Raw genomic sequence first — 22,755 nt, 5'->3', positions numbered from 1 at the left:
ATGAAAAGGGGCAACCTTTGGCATGGGAGTGAATTAACAGATTGACTGAAGCATGTGCCCTTTTTTGGATAAATCACTATGAGCGATGGCCAATAGAATCCCTGATGCTCTTCAGTGGTTTTTCTATACTGATCGGTCAATGCGCTGCACAGTCATTCCTCAGAAAGCATGGCACTGGTAACTGCCACACACAGACAGCAGCTGTACCAGCATAATAAAAGTCCTCTGTACATCTGGAAGCTGTCCTAGCCATTACAAAGTGTCTTAGTTGTGTGCCAGCATGGTGCTACATTTCTGTGTGTTGGCCCAATTGGAGCCATAAATGCACCCAAGAGAGCTCCTCATCCTGGATTGACAGCATTCATCTCAGCCACCTCCTCTCTCCTCTAGGTGTGTATGACACACAAACTCTTCGGTAGCACATTACTGTGCAAGCATCAATTTTGTAACATGGGCTTCTGGCTCTTTGAACTGCATGAGACAAGTCGACAAAGGATCAACGTGGAGGGCAGAGTGGGTCGGGATAAATGGGTCACCTTTTTGCTCCGCTTCCTTTAACACTGGTGCCTAATTTAAGAGGGGCTTGCTGACTTGATAGCCTAGAACAAGATCCAGGCAGGTGACCATAGTGTTGGTGTTGAGTGTTGTTTTTACGCCATGCCTGTTTTTTACCAGCTCCAGTTTTTGGTAATGGCTAAAGTATCCCCATTTGATGCACCACCAACACAGTTTTCGCCCTGCTGCCACTCACTCAGGAGCTACTCATGTCTGCAGTCTCTCGAGCCATTTGCTACCGTGTCTTGGTGCTGTGGATGACATCTGCATTCTCAGCCTTAGTGCCAACTGATGTATATGTATATACATATATATATATATATACACACACACACACACACACATTATATATACATGTATATATCAAATCAAATATATTTGTATAGCGCTTTTCACAACACATGTTGTCACAAAGCGCTTTACAGGATTTACAAGGTTAACACTACTATGGGTCCAAATCCCTAATGAGCAAGCCAATATATATATACATACATACATACATACATTATATATATATATATATATATATATATATATATATATATATATATATATATATATGTATATATATATATTATAATATTATAATTATAATTACATACATACATACATATATATATATATATATATATATATATATATATATATATATATATATATATATATATATATATATATATATATATATATATATATATAAAACTTTAGGAGCTCTATGTATGATGTACAAAACGCTGTTCCCGCGTAGATGTCTGCATACTTTTACTTTATGGTTTTCTGTTTTCCGTCGTGGGTTCCTCCGGATGCTGCAGAACAGGAAGTTGCCGGGTACTCTTTGAAAACAGCGTTGAATAAATACGGCTTTCCCCCCCCCCCCCACTTTATCCGACAAATTGTAAATATCTGAACCTGCACACTGCTCAAACGTGACAAAATGATATCCTTAGACTTTCTTGATGATGTCCGGCGAATGAACAAGCGTCAGGTGCGTATGCGCCGCTTCCTCGCAGTCCTCCTAGCATGGTGGTGTTAGAACACGTCAGCTCAGCGCTTCACCGCTTCAGTTTTACTCGCTTCGCATGTGTCTGCTCTGATCTAAAGTGCATCACATAAGCAGTCGCGGTATTTACGGTATCGGCTTAAAAATTAGCGGTTAAAATTTGCAAAAAAACGAGTCACAAATCTCAGTATCGTTAACAAGTTGGCTAGCTGTCCCGCTGCGGTGCAGTCTGCATGAGTCTTGGCTGCGTTTGAGTTAAATCCTTCACACAGCCTCCCTTAACTTTACAACAAGCTTCAGATATAACAACAAGCTTCATTTATATCAGCCGGATATAACTGCTGGCTGTTCGTTGTGTGCTTGCTACGATATTTGTGCTGCAGGCCATGCGTTTAACATCTAGACATGTCCTCAAGAGTGATACTGATGCTCGTTTCGTACGCCTCTCAGCTGTACTACCAAGTGCTCAATTTTGGGATGATCGTGTCCTCGGCCTTGATGATATGGAAAGGTCTGATGGTTGCGACTGGAAGTGAAAGCCCAATCGTTGTTGTTCTCAGGTAAGGATATATATATATTTTTTCATTCCTTCCTAAACATACTGTGCATTGCTGCATAGTCGCCCTGTTGTGGTAGCTAACCTAATTCTGTACATGTACTTAGTAGAAAAAAGTATAGTACACAGGAAGTTGTAATGGGGGGACTTAAAAGTTGCCTCAAATAGAGCAAGAGTAGGGATGCAAGGTTCCTTTTTAATTCGTGTATTTGTTGCAATTCAGTGGGAGCATGGAGCCAGCGTTTCACAGAGGAGACCTCCTTTTTCTCACAAACCGGGTAGAAGATCCAATAAGAGTGGGAGAGATTGTGGTGTTCAGGATCGAGGGGAGAGAGATACCCATTGTGCACAGAGTGCTCAAAATACATGAAAAGTAAGTTGAGTCATATAACAGTGTTCGAGGCCATCGATCAGCCTGACATGTTGAAGTCGGGTTGAACGTATCCATGGATTTTCTGTCTAGTATAGTCCATCCATACATGCATTCAGAAATATGTGAATACTGAGTTTCATATTCATATTTGTGGAATCTGATTAAGAGGGGAAAACGAATATTTACTTATTTATGCCAAAACATTCCTTATTCTAATTTCTGATAAGGATAATGTTAAAATAACCATCGAAATCTGTGTTGTTTGATTCTGTACTTTCTTTCTGATATGGTCAGTTTGTGGTCTCTAAAACCATATTGCCCACTGAGGGCTGCAAATAATTCTGTGTCATGACTTGGGCACCCCATCACTCTTGGGCACCCCATCACTCTTGGGCACCCCATCACTCTTGGGCACCCCATCACTCTTGGGCACCCCATCACTCTTGGGCACCCCATCACTCTTGGGCACCCCATCACTCTTGGGAACCCCATCTGCAACTGTTCCTTTCTGTCTGCATTAAGTATCTCTTCCTTTACCAACCTTGTTTGACTCTTTTGCCCAACATTATTTTTGCAAACTAATTGTGTTGTGATTTAATAAAAAGTATCTGGTTTTAGCAGAATTAAATTCACACTTAATGTAACTAATAATTTTATGTAACTAATATTTAAAATTGATATTTCATCCATGTATGCGTTTCATTTTGATTGCCTTATCCTTCATTATAGAGAAAATGGGGATATCAAGTTCTTGACAAAAGGTGATAACAACTCTGTGGACGACAGAGGCCTGTACAAGAGGGGACAGCACTGGTTGGAGAAGAAGGATGTGGTGGGTCGTGCCAGAGGGTAGGTCCCCCGCTCAGAACAAGCCTGCTCACTGTTCAGCGTCCACTGTCTGTTTCTTTGGCTCCATATCAGATTGTCACTGTAGAACAACTTCTAACATTTTAATGAATTAAAATACTTGCATTCACAGTATATTATTGTTTATATTATTTCTGTAGGTTTGTGCCTTACATTGGAATAGTAACAATTCTAATGAATGACTACCCTAAGTTTAAGGTAGGCTCTCTCTCTCTGTCTCTCTCACACACACACACACAATGATGATGAATAACAAGTTGTCATTAAGTATCTTTTGATGTTTTATGTGTAATCTAACCTTTGGTTTATTTTTACACAGTATGCTGTTCTGTGTATGCTGGGACTCTTTGTTTTGGTACATAGAGAGTAAACCTACGCCTATGACAACGTGATGAAGACCAACCACTGAGTGAAACCCTTCGGGGTTTTTCTAGTGTGTTAAATTTGCTTGTGGAAATTGTGCACTTGTTTAAACAGGTAAAAACTATTTTTATTCTGGAAAATTCCAACAATCTAGATTTAAAATAAGTTAAAAATAGCATCATTGGTATTTGTATTTGGTAAAGTTACAGTACCATACCAAAACAGATTTTGTTATCGTCCTTATCTACCTTTCTGTCTTGTTGATGTACCTACATCATCCATTCAGATGCCTCACACCTGTTTCTAAAACTAAGAATTTTGTATTGAATAAAAAATGTGAACCAAACAATTTGGTTTTCCTGTCCTTTCCTTGTAATGAATATCACATTCTTCTGCTGCCATCACATCAAAACTTAAAAGGTAAATGACGCTGTGCACAGAACATTGGATATAGACTAGGTATAGTATAGGATCATTAGTATTACTGTCACACTAGGTGTGCTGCAGGTTAGTACCCTGCTCATGCTCGATTCTCAGTCCACTGAAACATCTACTTTCATCATAATGGTGTTCTAAGTTCAGCGTGGGGCAGCATGGACTGTTCCATCCGTTTCTCTCCCACCTGCCCCCCCACCCCCGCCGTACCTTCTTTGATGGGCTTTGTGCAAGGAGGAGCAGGTGTTGCCATTGATGATAAGTATACCTGCTTCTCATCACTGCCTAGTAAGGGTACCCTTTGAGCAACGGGAGCAAATTACGCAATTTCCTTAGGATGAAAACGGCTTTATCTACAAAACGCAAGTGACTGCAAAGGTTCATCCTGCCACCGAGCTTAGTGGAACACATTGATGTAGATGAATGTGTAGTTTTCAATAGCATGTCAAATAATGCCTTAGGAAGGCTGCAGCACATGCTAACTTATCCCACGTCATTAAGGATGCCTTACAGTTTTCACTCATTTTTAGAACAATATAAATTATTACAACTCACATCACTGGGTTAGAAGTGTTCTTCAGATGTCATTAAAGAGTTATAAGAATTATAATAGATTTAAGAAGACTTAACAGATTATTCTCCAATCACTGATGTTAGTTTTGCTTAATGTTTCTAATGACCTTCCTTTGTGATGACAAATTATGTTAAGGACCTCAACTTCATATTAGTGTAATATGCATTTGCAGGCGGACCATGGTCGTTACATCTCCTCTGAAACCGACTTTAAATAGCTCAGCTAACTTCGTGCGCAAAAAACAGCAGAACCGTGACCTCAGCGCACAAATGATGCCCCCCTTCTGTGGTCGTATAAAAACCGACTGGCTCGTTCTTGGAATGAAATTATGCTCGTAAGGTACTAGAAGAAAACACGTCCTGCGTCGTGTTTCTTGTCACTTTGCCGTCAACCTGCAACCAAGCTTGAGATGGCCATAACATCTTTTGGCAGAATCTGCAAATATGGACTTTTGCTGACCTATTTAGCAATGCTGTCATACATGCCTATAAGTACATCGGCCAGTCTTGATTTAATTGAACTAAGAAACAAAGTTTCAAAATTCAAAGTAAATCCACGAGGGAATCTTTGGGCAACAGGTAGGTTTTCTAACATGTAATACTTTCATCTCTCTGCTGGTATGACTAGATTTTCCAGCAGCATTATGTAAAGCAACCGTAACTAAAGTAAATTATTTGCAAGTCGTTTAAAAATTCTTGCGATCTGTAACGCATGTAGTAGGATAATTCCTGTGTATGGTGTACCTTCACTCCAGTAATCCCTTACTGGATTACAATGTTTTTTCTATATTTTTTATTCAATATTTTTATTCATTTTTTTTACAATACAAAGTTGTATATATATAATATATATACATTTTTATTATTCATTTATTTATATTTATTTATTATTAATTATGATTAATTTATTATTGTTTATTTTTCTCCCTTTTCTAGGACATTTCATGGGTAAGAAGAGTGTTTCGGATAGCCAGGTTCTGGATGACCAGCCTTCCTTTGAATCAAAAATGAAGCATCATACACCGACGAAAGTAACTCGGAGCAATTTGGAGCAAGTGATCGCACAAAAAGTGTTAAAAGTGGCCCTGCAAGCCCAGAGCGGTTCACGGGACAGGCACGATTCCTCGGAGCTGGTGATTTAAACAGCTTCATTCTCCACTTTATCTGAATGTAGTCAAAGCTTTGGTTTAAAATGGACTTGATCAATATTCTGACCATAAAATATTTCAGCAATACATGTCATTGTTTTTCGCTTTGTCTTTCAGGATAAAGACTTTGTAGGGACACTTTTGAAAAGCTGCACTGCTGAAAGGAAACGTTAGTGTACCTGGACGTTTGTGATAACGCATTAAAACATCATCAGCCTAAACATTCGTCGAAAAAAATAGTGATGCACTTGCCATAATATCAGCAAAACGTAATTTGATGTTAGCGTGTGGTACATTTTGATTTAACATAGAAAATATTAAAGGATGCCAAAAAAATGTCCATATTTTTGCTAATTCACTGAAAACGTGATGCCCATATTTGCATATGCAGTTACAATTCGCCTATTTTACAAATGTCATGAAAAAGTATTAAAATAGCTAAAATCACCTTACATACAATGTAATGTTCCATTGTGAAGAAATCATCGTTGCAGTCTATATGAAGAGGCATGAATTTTTGACTCCTTGAATTTACGTGTTTAAAATGGTCCTTCATACCCACTTGGGCCAGATCATGCAACAGATCTTGCAATCATAGATCACTACATCAAAATACTAGGCCTAATCTACTGATAAAAAATGGATAACATATACATGGGAGATAATAAACTGAAATCACATCTTATTTAGGACAAACGCTTCATGGAAGGCTTAGGACTTTTTCTCCAAATAAACACGAATACAATAAACATTCAATATAATATGATAAAAGAAACGTAATGAGATAAATCCACGGGGCGATCAGGGGAAATAATATGGTGAAATTGTGCTAAACAATCTAAGTAATTAAACACATACCAGTGGACACTCCACCATTAAAGCATTTATTATGATCTAACTGTTAGCATTTACATTATTTTTGGAGACACATATAGGTTACACCTTTCTATCTACAGAAATTCACAATTTGGGTTAAATAAATCAGCTCATGGTGTGTGTATATTTTCTACATTTCACTTTCGCATAAAAAAATAAGAAATTAACAGATTTAAAAATGCTATTTGTTGTACTTTAGTTGTCACTAGAACTCACGATGTACGCGAGCGCCCCTAGTGGTCGAAGTAACTACCCAGTTCAGGGAAGAAACGCAAGTAATTACTTCCGTGTCATATGATTACGCAAACATATATTCTCCCTGATTTCCGGTCAGCGTCACCAAAGTACACGGGAGCATGGGCGCGTGCGATTTGTGTGACAAGCACGTTGACTACATCTGAAGATATTTGCACAATATGCCCTTGATCGTATTATGTGGGTATCCTTGCAGCGGCAAAAGCCGACGAGCGCACGAATTAAAAGATTTCTTCACAAAAAACAAAGAGAGGAAAGTTCACATAATTGGAGATGAAGTGATGGGAACTGATAAAAACACTGTGTATGCAGGTGAGATACTGCAGCAAAGCCAGCTGTCTAAACGGGCGAGGTTGGAGGCTTCTAAGTGTACCAATACATCTAAATGTGAAAATATTTCACTACAAAGGTTTAACTGGTTTGATTCAGTGTATTATGGGCACATGCGGTAGGTTATGTAGGTACCCTACCAATCCAGCATGTTTACTTGTATCTAACAACACAGTGATGTTGTATATGATACGTTAAGGACACATTATGCATATGGCTTGTAGCTCCGGTGTAGTCTAAAAGTGTGGCACCGAGACTTCGTTGTTCTAACGTTAATTTGAAACGTGTTCCGATACAGATTCACAGAGTGAAAAGAACCTGCGAGCTGCCCTGCGATCTGAAGTTGAGAGGTGAGGAGTTATGTCATCAAGCATGAGGTACATGAATATAAACGTTTCAGTTGTGGTCCAAGTATTTAAGTCCTGTGTCTCTGAAAACAGGAAACTCAGCAAAGATGACATTGTAATTCTCGACTCCCTAAATTATATCAAAGGTAAATGTTAGTAAATATCACTTGGATAATATAACCGTTTTTATTTATTTATTTATTTATTTAAATAAGTGTATTTTTTGTTATTTTCAGGTTACAGATATGAACTGTTTTGTCTCATTAAACATGTACAAACTCCACACTGTTTGGTACGTAGTTTGGATATAAAACACATCAGTCATCAAGCGATGTATTGATTATTTATTTATCATTTACTTTTTTATTGTGTACATGTATGTATGTTGCTAATCATTTAGGTCTACTGTTTGACATCAACTGAGCAAAGTTCAGAGTGGAATAAAGAGAGAGAAGATTGTCAGTATTCCCAGGAAATGTAAGCATGAATTTGTCTTTTATGATATCCTCTGCACGTACCTACCACATTGAAATTTAAAACACTCTGCTTAGATAAGGTATTAAATGCAGATTGATCGTTTTACTTGTTAAAGCTTAGGCAGTAATTATTTTTATATTTAAAGTTTTTAAAATAATATTTATGTAATGAAAATATATTTATAAAATATAGTCACTTTAAAATGATTGGATCCAGGAGTGATTACAGCTATTAAATTGTCTTTGTACTCATTTTCTTCTCTGTAATTCAGTAGTTCACTTCATTTGGTTCTGTTAATGTTTTAGACTGGATGGCCTTATTTTGAGATTTGAAGCACCGGATTCAAGAAATAGGTGGGACAGTCCACTTTTTACTATTCAGAAAGAGGACGCACTTCCATTTGAAGCAATCTCTGATGCTCTTTTCAGACGAAAAGCACCGCCACCTAACCAGTCCACACAAAGTGTAAGAGAGTCCTTCATTACATTCTTCTTAATATATACGTTTTGTTATCTATATGTCTGTTGAAAAAAAGGAGAAGGGAATAAGATAAATGTATTTCTTCATTTCCTTATGTTTTGTAGCAACCACTGTCATCAGCTAACTTTTTATATGAGCTGGACAAAGTTACCCAGGATGTCTTAATGGTAATGTGTTTCCTTTTTGCCATTTCGTCTGGTTTTGGTACCTGTAGATGTGTTTTTATGCTTTTATTAGTTTTTGCCTCTTTAGCTTACAAGTGTCTTCAGTAAGTCTTCAATTTGCGTTAATCTCCTAGGCTGTTCTTGACTCACAGAAGACTAGTGTCCCTGGAGATACCATTGTTGTTCCAGGAGCTACAGAAAAGATATCCTTTTGGCTCTGCCTCCCGGCTTCCTCAGAATGCACATTGTGAATGCTAATTCTGAAGGACAAAACCGTTGTGTGCATTGGCCTGGCTCTTCCCACACCTGCAGAAATGCTACAGGTGTGCTTATTCAACTCATTGCTCCACAGATGCCCTGGTTAGTCAGTACATCATGCTAAACCCACCTTAATTATTCAGACATGACATTTACCATGTGAAGTTTGCCTTCTTTGCTACAGCAATGGAAGCAAATTACTTATTTGCTACCATATAGCACACCTTTAAAGTCAGCTGAAGCTGTGATGTAATGACAAGCATGACTGGCTGCCTGGAGTAAATATTTGGCCATCAAAGGACGTTTGATGGACTTTCAGTTTAGTTGCCACCATACATATTTAGCCGGCAATTACAGTAGGCAAAGGACTAGGGGTCATCTTTAGAAATATATATTTAAATAGGAGTTCAAAGAAATTAATTTAAACTAGTTGTTTGTTGACCCTTCTTTACAGCTTTGAGTTTTGTACAAAAATAATAATGTGTTTTAATGAATCATAGTGTATCACTAATGTACCTTGATACATTTTTTTTATAGGTAGTTAACCCTATCATTGTTCTAGGTTCCTTGGTATTCAGTATCATAAGAAAGAATTTAAAAATTGTGTGTATATATGGGAAAAGAGAGAGAGAGGGATTTGTTTTAAAGATCATATATCTCGAAGTTTTACATCACAAAAGGGGGTATCTATAAAGAAATTTTATATTGTCATTTAAATAAGCTTTTATTTATTTTATTGTCCTCTGAAACTAATTGGCATTTTTGAATTCTGCATAATTTCCTCAACTTTTGCAATACATTGAACTCACTAGAAGTCTTAACATGGCTGAACTGAGGAAGTTACGACGACAGTTCATCAGTTACACCAAGATGCATCCTACAGAGAATATTGAACAAATAGCCAACATGTTTGTGCAGTACCTCAACAAGAGTATACACTGATAAAGGTCATGAATACGATTGGTACCCATGGTGCTTTGGGCTGTGTGTATGAGTAAAGTATTTTAATTGGTTTTGTTGCCCACTGTGGGCAGCACTGTATAGAAGTGTTGGGCCCTTCCACAAAGTTTAAAGGGCAGTAAGGATTTTATGTTTTTGATGATTTGGCTTTTACTGTGTTTTAAGTCATGATCATGCTGAAAGAAAAATGCTTCCATAACCAAATTTGTCCAAGATATCAAAACTGATCAGAATATAAAAACAAACTTCCATTTTCCCCGTTAATATTTATTTCCATTGCTCTATTAATGTAGTTCTATAGTTCTATGCTTTTGTTCTATAGTGTTTTATATGAAAATAAATACCAATTGCCCTGCAAAATGGCTTTTTTTTTTTGTTTACTTAAAATCAGCCTTTAGTTTTCAACTCAGTTTCCAGACCCAGTAAGTACCTGATTGGCTGTCCCCTTTCAGTCTTGGATTTTGTTTTTTTCCCTTGGTACAGTCAACATTGGATTGCTTATCGAAATTCTGTTTTGGATCTGTAACACTTGTCAACAATTAATTTGCTTAATTGATTAATCTGCAAAAATTAGTTTGTGTTTTTGGTATGCTGAATCCAAATATGTTTTCAGATTTGATGACCCATTGCTTTTCTAGTCCAGTACACACATTGTGTGTAGCGTGGTACCAAGGAAAATTGTGGCAGACTACTGTTGACGCTTAAGAGGGATGTTGTTGAAACCAAGCTTAATCACACCTCCACCTCACCCAAACATACACCTTAGCCTCCACCTCGCCCAAACATACACCTTAGCCTCCACCTCGCCCAAACATACACCTGAGCCTCCACCTCGCCCAAACATACACCTGAGCCTTCATTAACACATTAACCAGAGATCAAGGATCATTTCCACTTTTAGGTTTATATATAGTGGTTCTGATCACTTGGGTCTGTGTAGGATTTTCAGTGTAAAATCCCAATTGACTAGTTACAATGTAGTAACAATTACACCCAACATCAAGTACTGGGATTTTTTTAGATGCAGACTGACAAAATTCTTTCAAGCATGAACCCATATTAAAAAACCATCTCATAGCAGTCATAAGATTGTCAGGCTTTATCGTATGCTCAAATCTACACAGTATATTATTAGTACACCAAGTATGTTTACTTTTTATACACTAGTTCAGTCAATTGATTGCTTTATGAATATGATCTTAGATTTGTGTGTAAGGTTCCTCTTTGATAGGAAGTGACCATTATTTACATGATTACTGCAGATAAATAAAAGTGATCAGTGTTTCAATTAAAAAGAAAGTTTTTCAAATTTATGAAGAAAATTCTTTTTAATTAGTGACAAGATAGCATATGCTCATACAATGTCATTACTGAAATCATTTCATTGCACTTTTGTCATTACGATTGTTTCACAATCCTTGGTTTTGCTTTCAGAAATTGCAACCACAGTTTAAAGGGTTCAAGAGACTGAGGACCATTAATAATCAATGTGAAAACATCCAGTTGTTATACAATTATTGGCCAATAGCTACTGGCCAATAGCTGACCTGGACTTGAGCTCTTCAGATCAGCCGGTACCGTACTCATGTTGGTAGACTTGTTTTATCTACAGGTGCAACCACAAATAGGTACAGGAGCAGTAAGATACATGTTTCATCCTAGTTGACAGCTTTGCTTTGATTTGATTTATAAAATATAGTAAGATTTTCAGTTGATGACATTTCCACTTAGAAATCTGTGAAAACTTCATCTTTATTTTGATTGCTTAGGTTCCTGCAGTTCCTCCCTCTTCTTCTTCTACTTCTGTTTCTTCTCACCAGCTGCTTTCTTTGAAACCGTTTTAGACGCGCTGTTATATTTCTGTCGGTCGTTCCTGTGTAGCAACACAAGACGTGGTCAGTTCAGACTTGTGGATTATTCACTGTGATGTAAGTTGGCTGATGGCGGAAGAAGCTGCTATGTGCTGATGTGATGTGCTGGCTCTACCTGCTCATCTGACTCTTGTTTCTACACCCCTGTCCTCCCTCCCAGTGGCTGGTGTGGGCTCCTCTGGTCATCAACCCTCCACAGCCCACACATGGTTTGCCATTGCTGTATGGCTGTAAAAGAACGACACAGCACAGTCATAAAGTCCCATAAAGCCCTGCATGCGCACGCTGAACCACAGGGCATCGGCGCATGCCTACAAACCCAACAGCCTGCCCACTGCTTCAGTTTGGTGCTAATCTGACACTCCTGTCCTTGTAATATGTAATAAAAATGCATTACATCCAACTTAACCTCAGAAATGTTTTTGTCACCCTCCCCAGCCGCGCCCGTCCTGCCGAGCTCACCTGCTCTTTGGCGCAGTAGCCGCAGATCATGCGGGACGCCAGCTCCATCAGGTGATCCTGATCCTCGTCGTGGCACGCGTCGCACGGGTACGCCCTGCCGCAGCACGGGAACCTGGCGGGAACAAGCAGTTCCAGGTACAGCAGCAGAACCAATCAGGGGTGGGTTTCCCGAAACGTTCGTAGCGCTAAGTACTTCGTAACCTCGTATGAAACGTATGAGGTTAAGAAGTACTTAGCGCTAAGAACGTTTCGGGAAACTCACCCCAAGTTTGTTGTGCAAGGTCAATTACTTCACTGGTCATTGTGCATTTGCCCTATGGTACAGTTTATTGGTGTAGTTACAAGTGATACACCAATACAATGAAGCATATATGCTTGAGGTTGACTGAACAAAAAGGTACATTGTTACATTACATTGACGTCTTAGTGGAGGATCCCCCAGACTACTGTGACCTGTTTCACATCAGTCATAAATCAGGAGCACATATTATTATTATTATATAGCACTTGCTTATACAATGCTTTACAGAAAATACAGGGTACATACAAGGATTATAAAATGTATGACATACTGAGATCTATCACCTTAGGAAATGTATTTGCCTTTTTTTTTAAGAAAAGAAAGAACATAAAAAGAAAAAGGTCAATGTCTCAGACGACACCTTTAGGCCATCTGTTTGTTTCTGTAAGTCTCTTTGGGGAACGTAATAACCTTTGCCCAGTCCCATCAGACACTGTGACTTGTCTCAGAGTAAATGGCTATAAACCTTCATGGTCTCATAATGATAAGCCTTCATAAATAGCTCCTGTGCAGTGTCAGGGGTGCAGTGACAACTCTACAGCTGCCTGACAGCCATTCAACTCTAAATGTAGTCCATAAAAACAGGAAAAGCATTTCAAAATCCAATGTGGACTTTGGACGTTGGAAAGACAAAACTGAAGCAGCAGGAACAAAAAAAGAAGTGAAGATTGTGAAGTGAGAATTATTTAAATGATGATGATGTGAGGATGTGACTGTTATCCTGTTAACGACCACAACATTTCTATTCCAGTCTATTACACAATCATAACTAACAGCCAAGAGCATAATGACTGTGCTCTCCACAGCTTAAAAAAATAGAAGAATTGTTTAATGAAATAAATCCATAAGAAAATGAATGTAATATAGTTAAACATTGAAGGATGCATGTTTCTCCCGTGTTTACCTCAGCCAGCGGTGACTTTGTTTGAAATGCTTGCAGGCACCTTTCTCAGGAAGAGGTTTGCCTTGCTGAACCGCAGGATCCCGAAAACGTCGAGGGTACTGAGAACCCTGCTGCCCTGCAGAACCACCAGAAACACAACACCAGCTAAGACCAAACATCTCAAGCCCATTCAAAGTGTTACACTCCATTTTTAAATGCAAAATTCACTGTGTAACTGTTACTGTGTCCTCCCCACCCATAAAATCTTCCAGGGATCCATAATTAGAACAACATGTATCCTAACATCTTATCCAACATAACAGCTCCCTGGAATGAGAAAGAAGGAAACCCAAAGGAAGCGGCTAGTGTATCTGACCACCAAGACTTTAGGAACAGACTCTCAACCTGTCTGGGTTCTGGTCCTGGGCTGGATGTACTGAAAGCGTGTGGCTTCCACAAAGATGCTGAGCTTGCTGTGGCAGTGTTGGCAATGCGTTTCCATGTTCTGGCCGTAGGGCAAACTCTAATGGCAGAGATAGAGAGAAACGGAGAGATCGAGGTCAAAATGGAAATAATTATATAAAAAGAAATGTGACTTTTGCATTATTCGATGACATGTATTATTTTCCATGTAAATGAGTCTGGATGGAAAATGCTTTGCCCTCAAGAATGGCCTAAAATTCAAGATACATTTTGAATACTTACACGTTTAAATGAATTCTATATTGTGTAAGCAATGTTATTATGTATAAACCACTGCCTAAAAGTGTATATGTGCACTTGGAATCTAGTGACTAGGACTCAATCCAATACTGTCTTTGAGACAAACAGGGTGTAAACTGAGGGTCCTCTTCCAACCTGAAGAGTGTCCTCTTGGTTGCAAGAGAGGCAGGCCGCGGTCAGCTGGCAGTCCTGTAGAACCAGGTCTACAGGCACGGCTGCGTTCAGGTCCAGATAGCCCAGCACGTCGCAGTACTGGTGGAGCATGCCGGCTCTGAACGCAGCTTTGATCCCAGCGCCGCACTTCTCACACTGCGCCGTGCACGTCAGCTGGCCGCTCAGGGTGAGGTCAGAGACCACCTTACACCTAGCAGGCAGGGCCAAGTGTCAATCCCTGTTCCCTGTTCCTCAAGCCCCGCCTCCAACCGTGTTAGTGCTTTTAGACAAAGCCTTCTTCCGAGGTTAAACGTCACCCAGACTAGCTAATACAGTCGTTTAAGAGCATACGTGTCAGCGGGAAGTCTAGCAGGTGTTAAATGGATGAGGAAGGGCAGGTCTAGTAATTACCTATTGCACTGCAGAGAAACAGTGATGCGTTTTGCCACCACAGTAGCCATTCCTTCCCCCAGCCTCAGTCCCAGGAGTTTGACCTCGGTGCCTTGACGAGGGGCACTGCTTTTGATATTCTCCACAGACAAGCTCCCCTCCCCCTCGCCGCCACCAAGCTCCCTCTCTTCCTCTCCACTACCCTCATCTTCCTCCTCCTCTTCTTCCTCCTCCGATTTCGAGCCCACGGCCAGCTGGAGTCCAGACAGCGAGGTCTCTGGAAGGTCAGCTGAAGGCCCAGAGGTCTTGCACACTGCCGCCTGGAGCTGCTCGTAGGGCACAAACTGGATGCCGGCTCTCTCCAGCTCCATGTCTTTTTTCAACTGCAAGGCAGAGGTCAGAACAATGAGTTCCATTCTCTCCAAATGTAAAACTTTATTTGTCGCTGCCTTTGACTCCCAAGGCGAATTCAGGCCTTCATTGCAAACTGGTTAATTCATCTCCTTATGCCTCACATTGTAGGAAGAACATATTGCTTGTATTTGAGTGAGTCACTTCACCATAGCCCCAGGTATAAGGATCTGAAGGGCTCTCCCTCATCTCTCTCAACAAGCCTCTAGAGGCACTCTTTGTTTAATACTGGCTAAACTGACTCTAGGTGGGCAGTATTAGTCCGATGCTGATCTGACTCCACATGCAAATCTCACCAGCCGAGCGCCCTCGATGAAGAGCCTCTCCATGCTGCGGTCGAGCCAGCGTAGGTACGGCCGGAACAGCAGCTCCAACCTCCCCAGCAGCTGATTGGTTGCATGTTTGGCTTGCAGCCAATCCTGTGAGGCCAGCTGCACGTGTCTGCACATGAGAAAGGCATTCAGCTGGAATCTTGAGCTTCGTTATATTTGAATATGAACAGTCATCTTTATTCCAAACAAAAGAAAATTGAAATAAGCCCTAACCTCCCCATTACTGATGGCAAGTTTTGGTCTTCAGGCACATCTATTGTAAACACCTATGGGGGAAAAAAACATTTGGATAAAATAAGAAAAAAAAAACTAAATATTAAGAAGTCATTTCAAGCAAAACACATACCTCCTGAGGGTAGCTGTCAGGGAAGCTGACCATAATGTCAATGTCTTTTTGGTCAAAAGGCTGCAAAACAAAAAGTGTAACTTAACAGCAAATTAGAAGACAAACACATTTAAGTGCTGATAAATGTTATTAGATTTGTTATTAGCAAGACATTCTTGCTTGAGCATTTTGACCTTTGCTACACAAGGGGCATTCATTTTTCTTAACTTCTGTCCCCAAACATAAAAATTAGTGTACAGGTAATCTCAGATGACTTCTTTTTAAAAATTTTTTTAAATACCCAGTCTGGATCAGTAGCTTCCACAGTGACTCGGTAGTAGGTTAGTTGGCCATCCTCTCTCTCCTGCACTATGAGTTTGTCGTTGGGGAATCTCTTCATCAGCTGGGTGATCTCCGTAGCCCTGAGAGTCTTGGACATCTCTGCAGTTAAATCAGCCAGCCTGACCTGATCTGAAACTGCAGGCGGCCGGTCGGCCGGCGCTCTTGCCCCGGAGTCACTCCCCTCCCTGGGTTTCGGGGGCGGCGTGTCCTCCACTGGAGGAAATCTCTGAGGGTGCCAGAAACGACAGCGGTCCTCCATGGCGCAGAACCCCGACATGAAGTAGCGGCAAGGACGCTGGGATCGCAGCTGCCGCGCTGGGGCGGCCCTCGCAGGTGGAGGACGCTGGTGCTCCTCCTTCCCAGAACCCCCACGCGTCTCTGACTGCAGCTGGGGGTCTGAAGGAGAGGTGCCCACATTGTTCTCCTTACTTACAGGCCCTGGCCTAGTCTCTGGCCTGTTCTCCAGCCCCCTCAGCACCTCGGAGGGAACAGTCCTCTGGTGAAGGAAGCGACATCTCTTCCCGTACTGGCAGTAGCGGCCCTGGGAGTAGAAGCGACACAGCTGCTTGGTGGACCCAGCAGGTGTCCGTGAGTTCTGCCCGTCACCGCCCTCCGCCAGCCCTACGTTCCTTACAGGGTCCTCTCCTCTGTCTGATGGCTATGGAAACAATCAAACAAGTGAAGCTAAGCACTATTACTAATTTTGCTGTTATTATTATTACTATTATTAGAAGTAATGTAGGGACTGCAGGCCATTTACCCCCCAACTTTCATAATATTTCTATTGCACATATTACCAATACTTTAATATTTTAATTTAACATGTCTGGTCCACATATTGCTATACAACTCAAAGATCCCACAAATCAGTCATATTTAAGAATCATCACATTCTCAGACATGTATGTCTGTCACTGTAGACCATATCTCAACATTCACCTTGACTAAATGACTAGTCATAAATGAAATACTCATTTAATATTCAAAACTATTAGCTCAAGTAAAATATATAAAACTATTAGACTAAGTAAGATATATAATTGTATTAAATACTGCCATGTGTACTATAGCTTCCAGAATAACACGCTTAAATATGTCAACGGAGACAATGCAACAGTCGAATGTAAAAACTTCATATTTTAGGACAGAATGATACGCTGTTAGCTAACGAGCTAACTGGTGTAGCCACCGCTTGTTAACACTCGTTTAACTAATGGAGCTAACGGGAGCTAGCGAGGCTAGGCTAGCTACCAAGTCTAAAGTACGAGGACACAGCAGGCTTATTAGCAATCTCTCTCGGCAGAAGACAGAACTAACCTGCTCGTCACTCACAACTGGTGACTCCATTAGGTTGTTGCAATTGTGCTGACACTTTTGTTTACTAATAAGACTATTAATAAGCAGCTGTTACGATAGTATATTGATCTCAACACAGTTGGATCGTCACGGATATGTACAGGTTAAGGGAGTTACTCGCTCTTCTTCTTTCTCTCTACAGCGCATTATACCGATAGTATACCGCCCCCTGGCGGACACATATATACACACAACTTTATGTGCCGAGCGCTACTCCTACACCTTGAGACTCAAGCCGGTATTAGATTAAATCCGAGACTCGTCAGTCTCTCCGCTTTTTAGTCGGACCTAAGAGTGTTCGTTGTAAGCGACCTCGTCAGCATCAGACCAATGTCAGCGCATCTGCGTCCTTTCTCCCTGGCCGTCGGCCGCGTTCAGTAAGATAAAGATTTCTAACGATGCGCAACGGGTTTTTTTTTATTTCGTTCAACGGCGCGCTGGTTTTCAATGTTCAGAAACTTACAGTTTATTTATTCGAATACATTAAATTGCAGTTATTATGTGTATTCTGAATATATAGTTTCGTTTTAAATATTATGTAACGCCGCTTGGAATTATTACATGTTCAAAACGTTTTATATGACCAAAAAAGAGTTTGGTCGCTCTCTAGCCGCACGAAGTAATTTGGACGAATGCATGGCGCATGCAGCCCTGAAGCACGTTTTTCTCGAGATCTGTATGTACATGAATTTAACGGAATGTATAAGTTTTGTTTAAACATCTTCCATTCGTCTTATGTTTTGGACTCTTAACCAATTTATTATTAACAGGGGACAGGTGTAAATATTTTAGAAGAATGTCACTAGATATCCTTTCCTTCTGAACCTCATTGGATGGTGGATCCTTTAATGATCTCAGCTCTTCACCTTTGAACATTCATCACTGTATTTTTTTAAATATTTCCAGCAGTGTATAGATACTTAAACATGGCCCTAGCACATTTTGGTGAGTTGATCTGGGAAAACTATAAGCAAGACTCCATTTTACAGCCTGCGTGGGACTATCTGCGGTTGCATCACTGCGACACTCTGAGATCGCCCCTCTTCCCTGTAATTCTGTCAGTGTCGTCGTATTTCGTTCTCTGTCTCCCCTATCTGCTCTGCGACGTTATGGGAGACAAGTGGCCAGCTGTCTGTCGCTACAAGATTCAGCCGAACAAGATGCCCACCCACGCCATGCTGCTCCGCTGCGCTGGCATCACCCTGCGCAACAACGTTCTGCTGGTGTTTCCGGCTGCTGTCGCCCAGTGGGCATGGAGGCCTCCCACTCCCCTGCCTGAGCAAGCGCCAACGTTACTGGAGCTGGTGGGCGGCGTGACGGGAAACCTCCTCCTCTTCGACTTGCAGTATTTCATCTGGCACCTCCTGCATCACAAGGTCCGCTGGCTGTACGTCACCTTCCATGCCATCCACCACGATTACTCCGCCCCCTTCGCCTTGGCCACACAGTGCCTCGGGGGCTGGGAGCTGGTCACGGTGGGCTTCTGGACCACACTGAACCCACTGATGATGAGGTGCCACCTGCTCACCACTTGGGCCTTTATGGTAACTCATGTCTATGTTTCGGTGGAAGACCACTGTGGGTATGACTTCCCATGGTCCACTTCTCGCCTGATACCCTTTGGTATCTATGGGGGGCCAAGCAAGCATGATGTGCACCATCAGAAGCCTAATACCAACTTTGCCCCCCATTTTAGCCACTGGGATAAACTGTTAGGCACACACGCTGATTTCAGTTTTGTTAAAGCTCGGTAAAAGTGTGCACTATTAAATATGTGACTATAGTCAAACATCATGGGCCTGCAGCCAACAGTAAGGGATTTGTGCAATGCTTTCTTCAGGCAGATTTCATGAAAACACATTGACAATTGTACATGACAATTCAGATTATCTCTCTGACTTTTCTTCTTAAAGTACCAATCATACAGATAATAATGGGAACACTAGATAATATGTAATCTACTAACATTCAAATGTTACAACTTTTTTTGTCATCGTTGACACTTAGATTACGTTATGCATATTTCAAGATATGTATAAATACTGATTTAAACTAAAAGTACTATTTGGAAATTAAAAAACAGACATAATGGATATTTCACCCAATAACAGTGATACACATTTTTGGTTAAGCAAAATTGAAATTTAGCCTATAGGCTAACTAATTTATATAAGTAATATCAAAATGAAACAAGACGTACTAGTGAATGGATTTGATTTAATAGTTATAAACTAATTATTTTTGTGGTGTTTATCTGTGTTTGGTGTGATCTTCAGTGTAGTAACATGTAAAATGTGTGGAAAACGAATAATTGCAAACCATTAACATGTAGATGCTTATGCTTTTGTGAAACAAGGTAATGCAGCTATAAACCACCTTATTATTTACTTAACTGTCTATTTATGTATGAATTGCTGTGTGAATGAGCATTAAAAATTAAACCAAAATATACTAGTAAATAGTTTTGTGTCCATGCTTTGTCAACCATTTCACTTTAATTAAAGGTGTAAATAAGGGGAAAACGTAACGACTGACTATAACTGACATTTGTCAGGCTACACCAGTTGTGTCAAGTAAAAATCCTTCCCTCGTAGGTAGCAACAGTCCTAACAGTCCTAGGAACGATGCTCTAAACATGGGGGGGGGGGGGGGGGGATTATGAGTTGAGCATTTACATCGGGTTTCATTACATTGCGGTATCAGCTCCAACTATATGTAGGGACAGCTGGGGAATCTGCATAATGTACCTGGTGCAGGTGAAGTGTAGTTATGTTATAATTCAGCATGTAGCCCTTCGGATGTCGTGATTTTTTCCAACTTTGCATGGGGATTCTTTTTATAATCTTTTTTTTAAAGGTCCTGTAGCCTCTGTATAAAATATGAAACTCGTACCATACTACACAATTCACTTAGGAAGGCTACGTTTCCAGACAGAACAGGTTTGCCATGCTATTTTTATCATTTCATTTCACCTGTTCTATTTCCACGAGGTGAAAACACATGCGAAGACATGGGGAGAAGCGATGCAGCTTGCAGCTCCTCACACCTGTGAAAGAACATTTACAAAAGGGGTTGAGCGTGTTTTTTAGCGCTTAGATGTTGTGAGTGTCCACTTAACGCCCTCTAGTGACCGTAAAGCTTTTAGGGACCGTCATCAGAAATGGGCATAAAAGCATTATTTGACCCGTATTTGCATGGCCATTGCGGTTTTTGCAACATGTCCACAACGTGCTTATACTACTAAAAGACCACACAGCTATAATGTACGTTTGTTCAGCTCACTCTGTGTCCCCAAACTGCACAGCATGTTTGGAAAACTGCACGCTCGAGCCAAGGAAATGATAATTAATCATAATATTTACAGAAAAAATGACGTTTAAAACTAAAAATGAAAACTAGGTTGGGCTTTAAACTGTAAGCCCTTATATTGCATCTGTGCTATAAGGATTCCTTGACATCAATGAATTCTGCATTATTGTAGACTGCACTTATTGTATTATTATATTAGTATAGCAGAGGCTATGCTACTCTTCAGTGGTAGGTCAGTTTTATAGTAATATTTAACCAATCACATGCATGTGTACACATAATTTGCATAGCCATCTGTAGTCAAGAACACAGCGGTGGTTGAACAGAGTAACAGAGGAGACCTGTGGTAATTTAGGTGTAGGGACTTTCCAGATTTGGACTGGTTAGTTACTCCAGTCAGTCCCATCACTCTAATATCACTCTTTTCTCCACCCTCCCACCCCTTCAATTATAAAGTAAACACGTTAAATATAATTTAATATTGATAAAATCGACAGAATAGCTAAGACATAGAGAATATAATATGGATATTGTATAAAACAATCTGATATAATTAACATAACGCACATACTAGATTGTATACAACATGATTTACTATGATAGAAGTTCCTTCTTAACCTGTTCCTACCATCAATCAATCAATCAATCAATCAAATTTTATTTATATAGCGCTTTTTACAACAGTTGTTGTCACAAAGCAGCTTTACAAGTGCCGAGTCCTAGCCCCCAGTGAGCAAGCCACTACTGGGGCAGTAGGGATGAGTCAGGATGGGGCAGTAGGTGGTGGGGGCAGACTGGAGCTGTAGGGGTAGGAAAGGCAGGACCAGGCTGAAGGCAACCATATGGCGCACAGACACTGCACCCATTCCACTGCAGACACCAGGGGGCGCCACTGCCCATCAGGCAGGTGCACCAGGCAACGCTCTTGTAAACCACGCTACATGCTAAAACCATTACGTGTTAAACATGTCTAATAAAAGACAGAGCCAGCTACTTATTTTACACTTATTTAACACTGCAAATAGCCAGCATATCGTGTGGCTACACGCTGTGGTGTGGTTTACACTGACCATCCAAGGCTGTGTATAAATGTGCAGAAGTCTGAATTTTAAAAACGTTCTCGTGCAACACTTTAACCATCTGATGAGGGTCTGCCATTGTATCCTTCATGTCCCAGAAGTCCACCAGCAGCTCCATCCGTGCGTGCGCCAGAGACAGTGCCACATCAGCACGTTTGCATGGTGAGAAGGTCCTCCATCAGTTCCATGGCATGCTTCTCCTCCATCTCCACCTGCACTGCCTCATGCAGGTGATCCACATCCTGCTTGATAAGAGAACATCATAGCCTGGTAGAACCAGAGAACCTCTAGCGGTCTGTGGCGACACCTGTATTGAACCCTCACCTATAGGCACCCCACATCACATGGAGGACCCGCTCCTGCCACTCGTGAAACCACAGCTCATTACTATTGATCATTCAGCAATACAGCAGTCACTAATGGTGTACAGGAACTATGGACTTCAGCTTGGTATCATTTCATCAAACTCATTGCCATGGGAAACAGCTACACTGACAATCACACTGAGACTGAATACAGACTCCTTAAATGTTGGAAATTATATTTTGGTCTTGTTTCATTAGGTATTTCTACATAATGATCCAAATACGTATTTCTTCTTTAAAAAATGACATTTCCTTAAGGTTTAATGTGTCCTGGTTATGGATGTATTAATAAAGTATAAATGGGTCATCCAGGAACATTATAATGTATGATTTTAGTTTACAGGCTTACCTTCTTGTATTTGTGGATTATTAGTTTTTGGGTCGTTGATTTATTTATTTTCATTCATATTTAGTTATCGCCTGTTTGTTATACACA

At 40.5% G+C, this 22,755-nt stretch overlaps 4 protein-coding genes across 5 annotated transcripts; 3 read left to right on the top strand and 1 right to left on the bottom strand.

Moving 5' to 3' along the window:
* The first annotated feature begins 1,362 nt into the window (after positions 1-1,362).
* sec11a (SEC11 homolog A, signal peptidase complex subunit) lies at positions 1,363-4,057 on the top strand. The gene is made up of 6 exons (XM_076986046.1): positions 1,363-1,540; positions 2,006-2,115; positions 2,335-2,484; positions 3,214-3,333; positions 3,492-3,549; positions 3,671-4,057. The coding sequence occupies exons 1-6, from the start codon at positions 1,490-1,492 to the stop codon at positions 3,719-3,721; spliced, it is 540 nt and encodes a 179-aa protein (XP_076842161.1). The 5' UTR covers positions 1,363-1,489; the 3' UTR covers positions 3,722-4,057.
* A 3,011-nt stretch (positions 4,058-7,068) lies between these two features.
* On the top strand, positions 7,069-14,204 carry kti12 (KTI12 chromatin associated homolog). Of its 2 annotated transcripts, XR_013123564.1 has the most exons (10): positions 7,069-7,313; positions 7,630-7,681; positions 7,772-7,824; positions 7,915-7,970; positions 8,079-8,155; positions 8,461-8,620; positions 8,740-8,802; positions 8,934-9,122; positions 12,327-12,485; positions 13,592-14,204. XR_013123564.1 is itself a non-coding variant. In XM_076986042.1 (8 exons), the coding sequence occupies exons 1-8, from the start codon at positions 7,163-7,165 to the stop codon at positions 9,048-9,050; spliced, it is 729 nt and encodes a 242-aa protein (XP_076842157.1). In that variant the 5' UTR covers positions 7,069-7,162; the 3' UTR covers positions 9,051-10,186. The 2 variants fall into 2 exon arrangements, 1 of the variants encoding a protein (XP_076842157.1); XM_076986042.1 differs by lacking the exons at positions 12,327-12,485; positions 13,592-14,204 and having other exon boundaries at positions 8,934-10,186.
* LOC143486580 (uncharacterized) lies at positions 11,102-17,668 on the bottom strand. Its single transcript, XM_076986040.1, has 12 exons — positions 17,528-17,668; positions 16,170-16,868; positions 15,890-15,949; positions 15,757-15,809; positions 15,508-15,652; positions 14,822-15,183; positions 14,393-14,621; positions 13,940-14,057; positions 13,556-13,670; positions 12,351-12,462; positions 12,004-12,116; positions 11,102-11,890 (listed from the first exon to the last, which is right to left on the bottom strand). Exons 1-12 carry the CDS (start codon positions 17,555-17,557, stop codon positions 11,815-11,817), a joined length of 2,112 nt encoding a protein of 703 aa, XP_076842155.1. The 5' UTR covers positions 17,558-17,668; the 3' UTR covers positions 11,102-11,814.
* A 2-nt stretch (positions 17,669-17,670) lies between these two features.
* ch25hl1.2 (cholesterol 25-hydroxylase like 1, tandem duplicate 2) lies at positions 17,671-19,994 on the top strand. Its single transcript, XM_076986041.1, has one exon. The coding sequence runs from the start codon at positions 18,493-18,495 to the stop codon at positions 19,318-19,320; it is 828 nt and encodes a 275-aa protein (XP_076842156.1). The 5' UTR covers positions 17,671-18,492; the 3' UTR covers positions 19,321-19,994.
* The last annotated feature ends 2,761 nt before the right edge of the window (positions 19,995-22,755 follow it).

Source organism: Brachyhypopomus gauderio, chromosome 2, assembly GCF_052324685.1.
Source record: "Brachyhypopomus gauderio isolate BG-103 chromosome 2, BGAUD_0.2, whole genome shotgun sequence".
NCBI lineage: Eukaryota > Metazoa > Chordata > Actinopteri > Gymnotiformes > Hypopomidae > Brachyhypopomus > Brachyhypopomus gauderio.
Note: the sequence above shows the minus strand (reverse complement) of the source record. Positions and strands in the feature narration are given on the sequence as shown.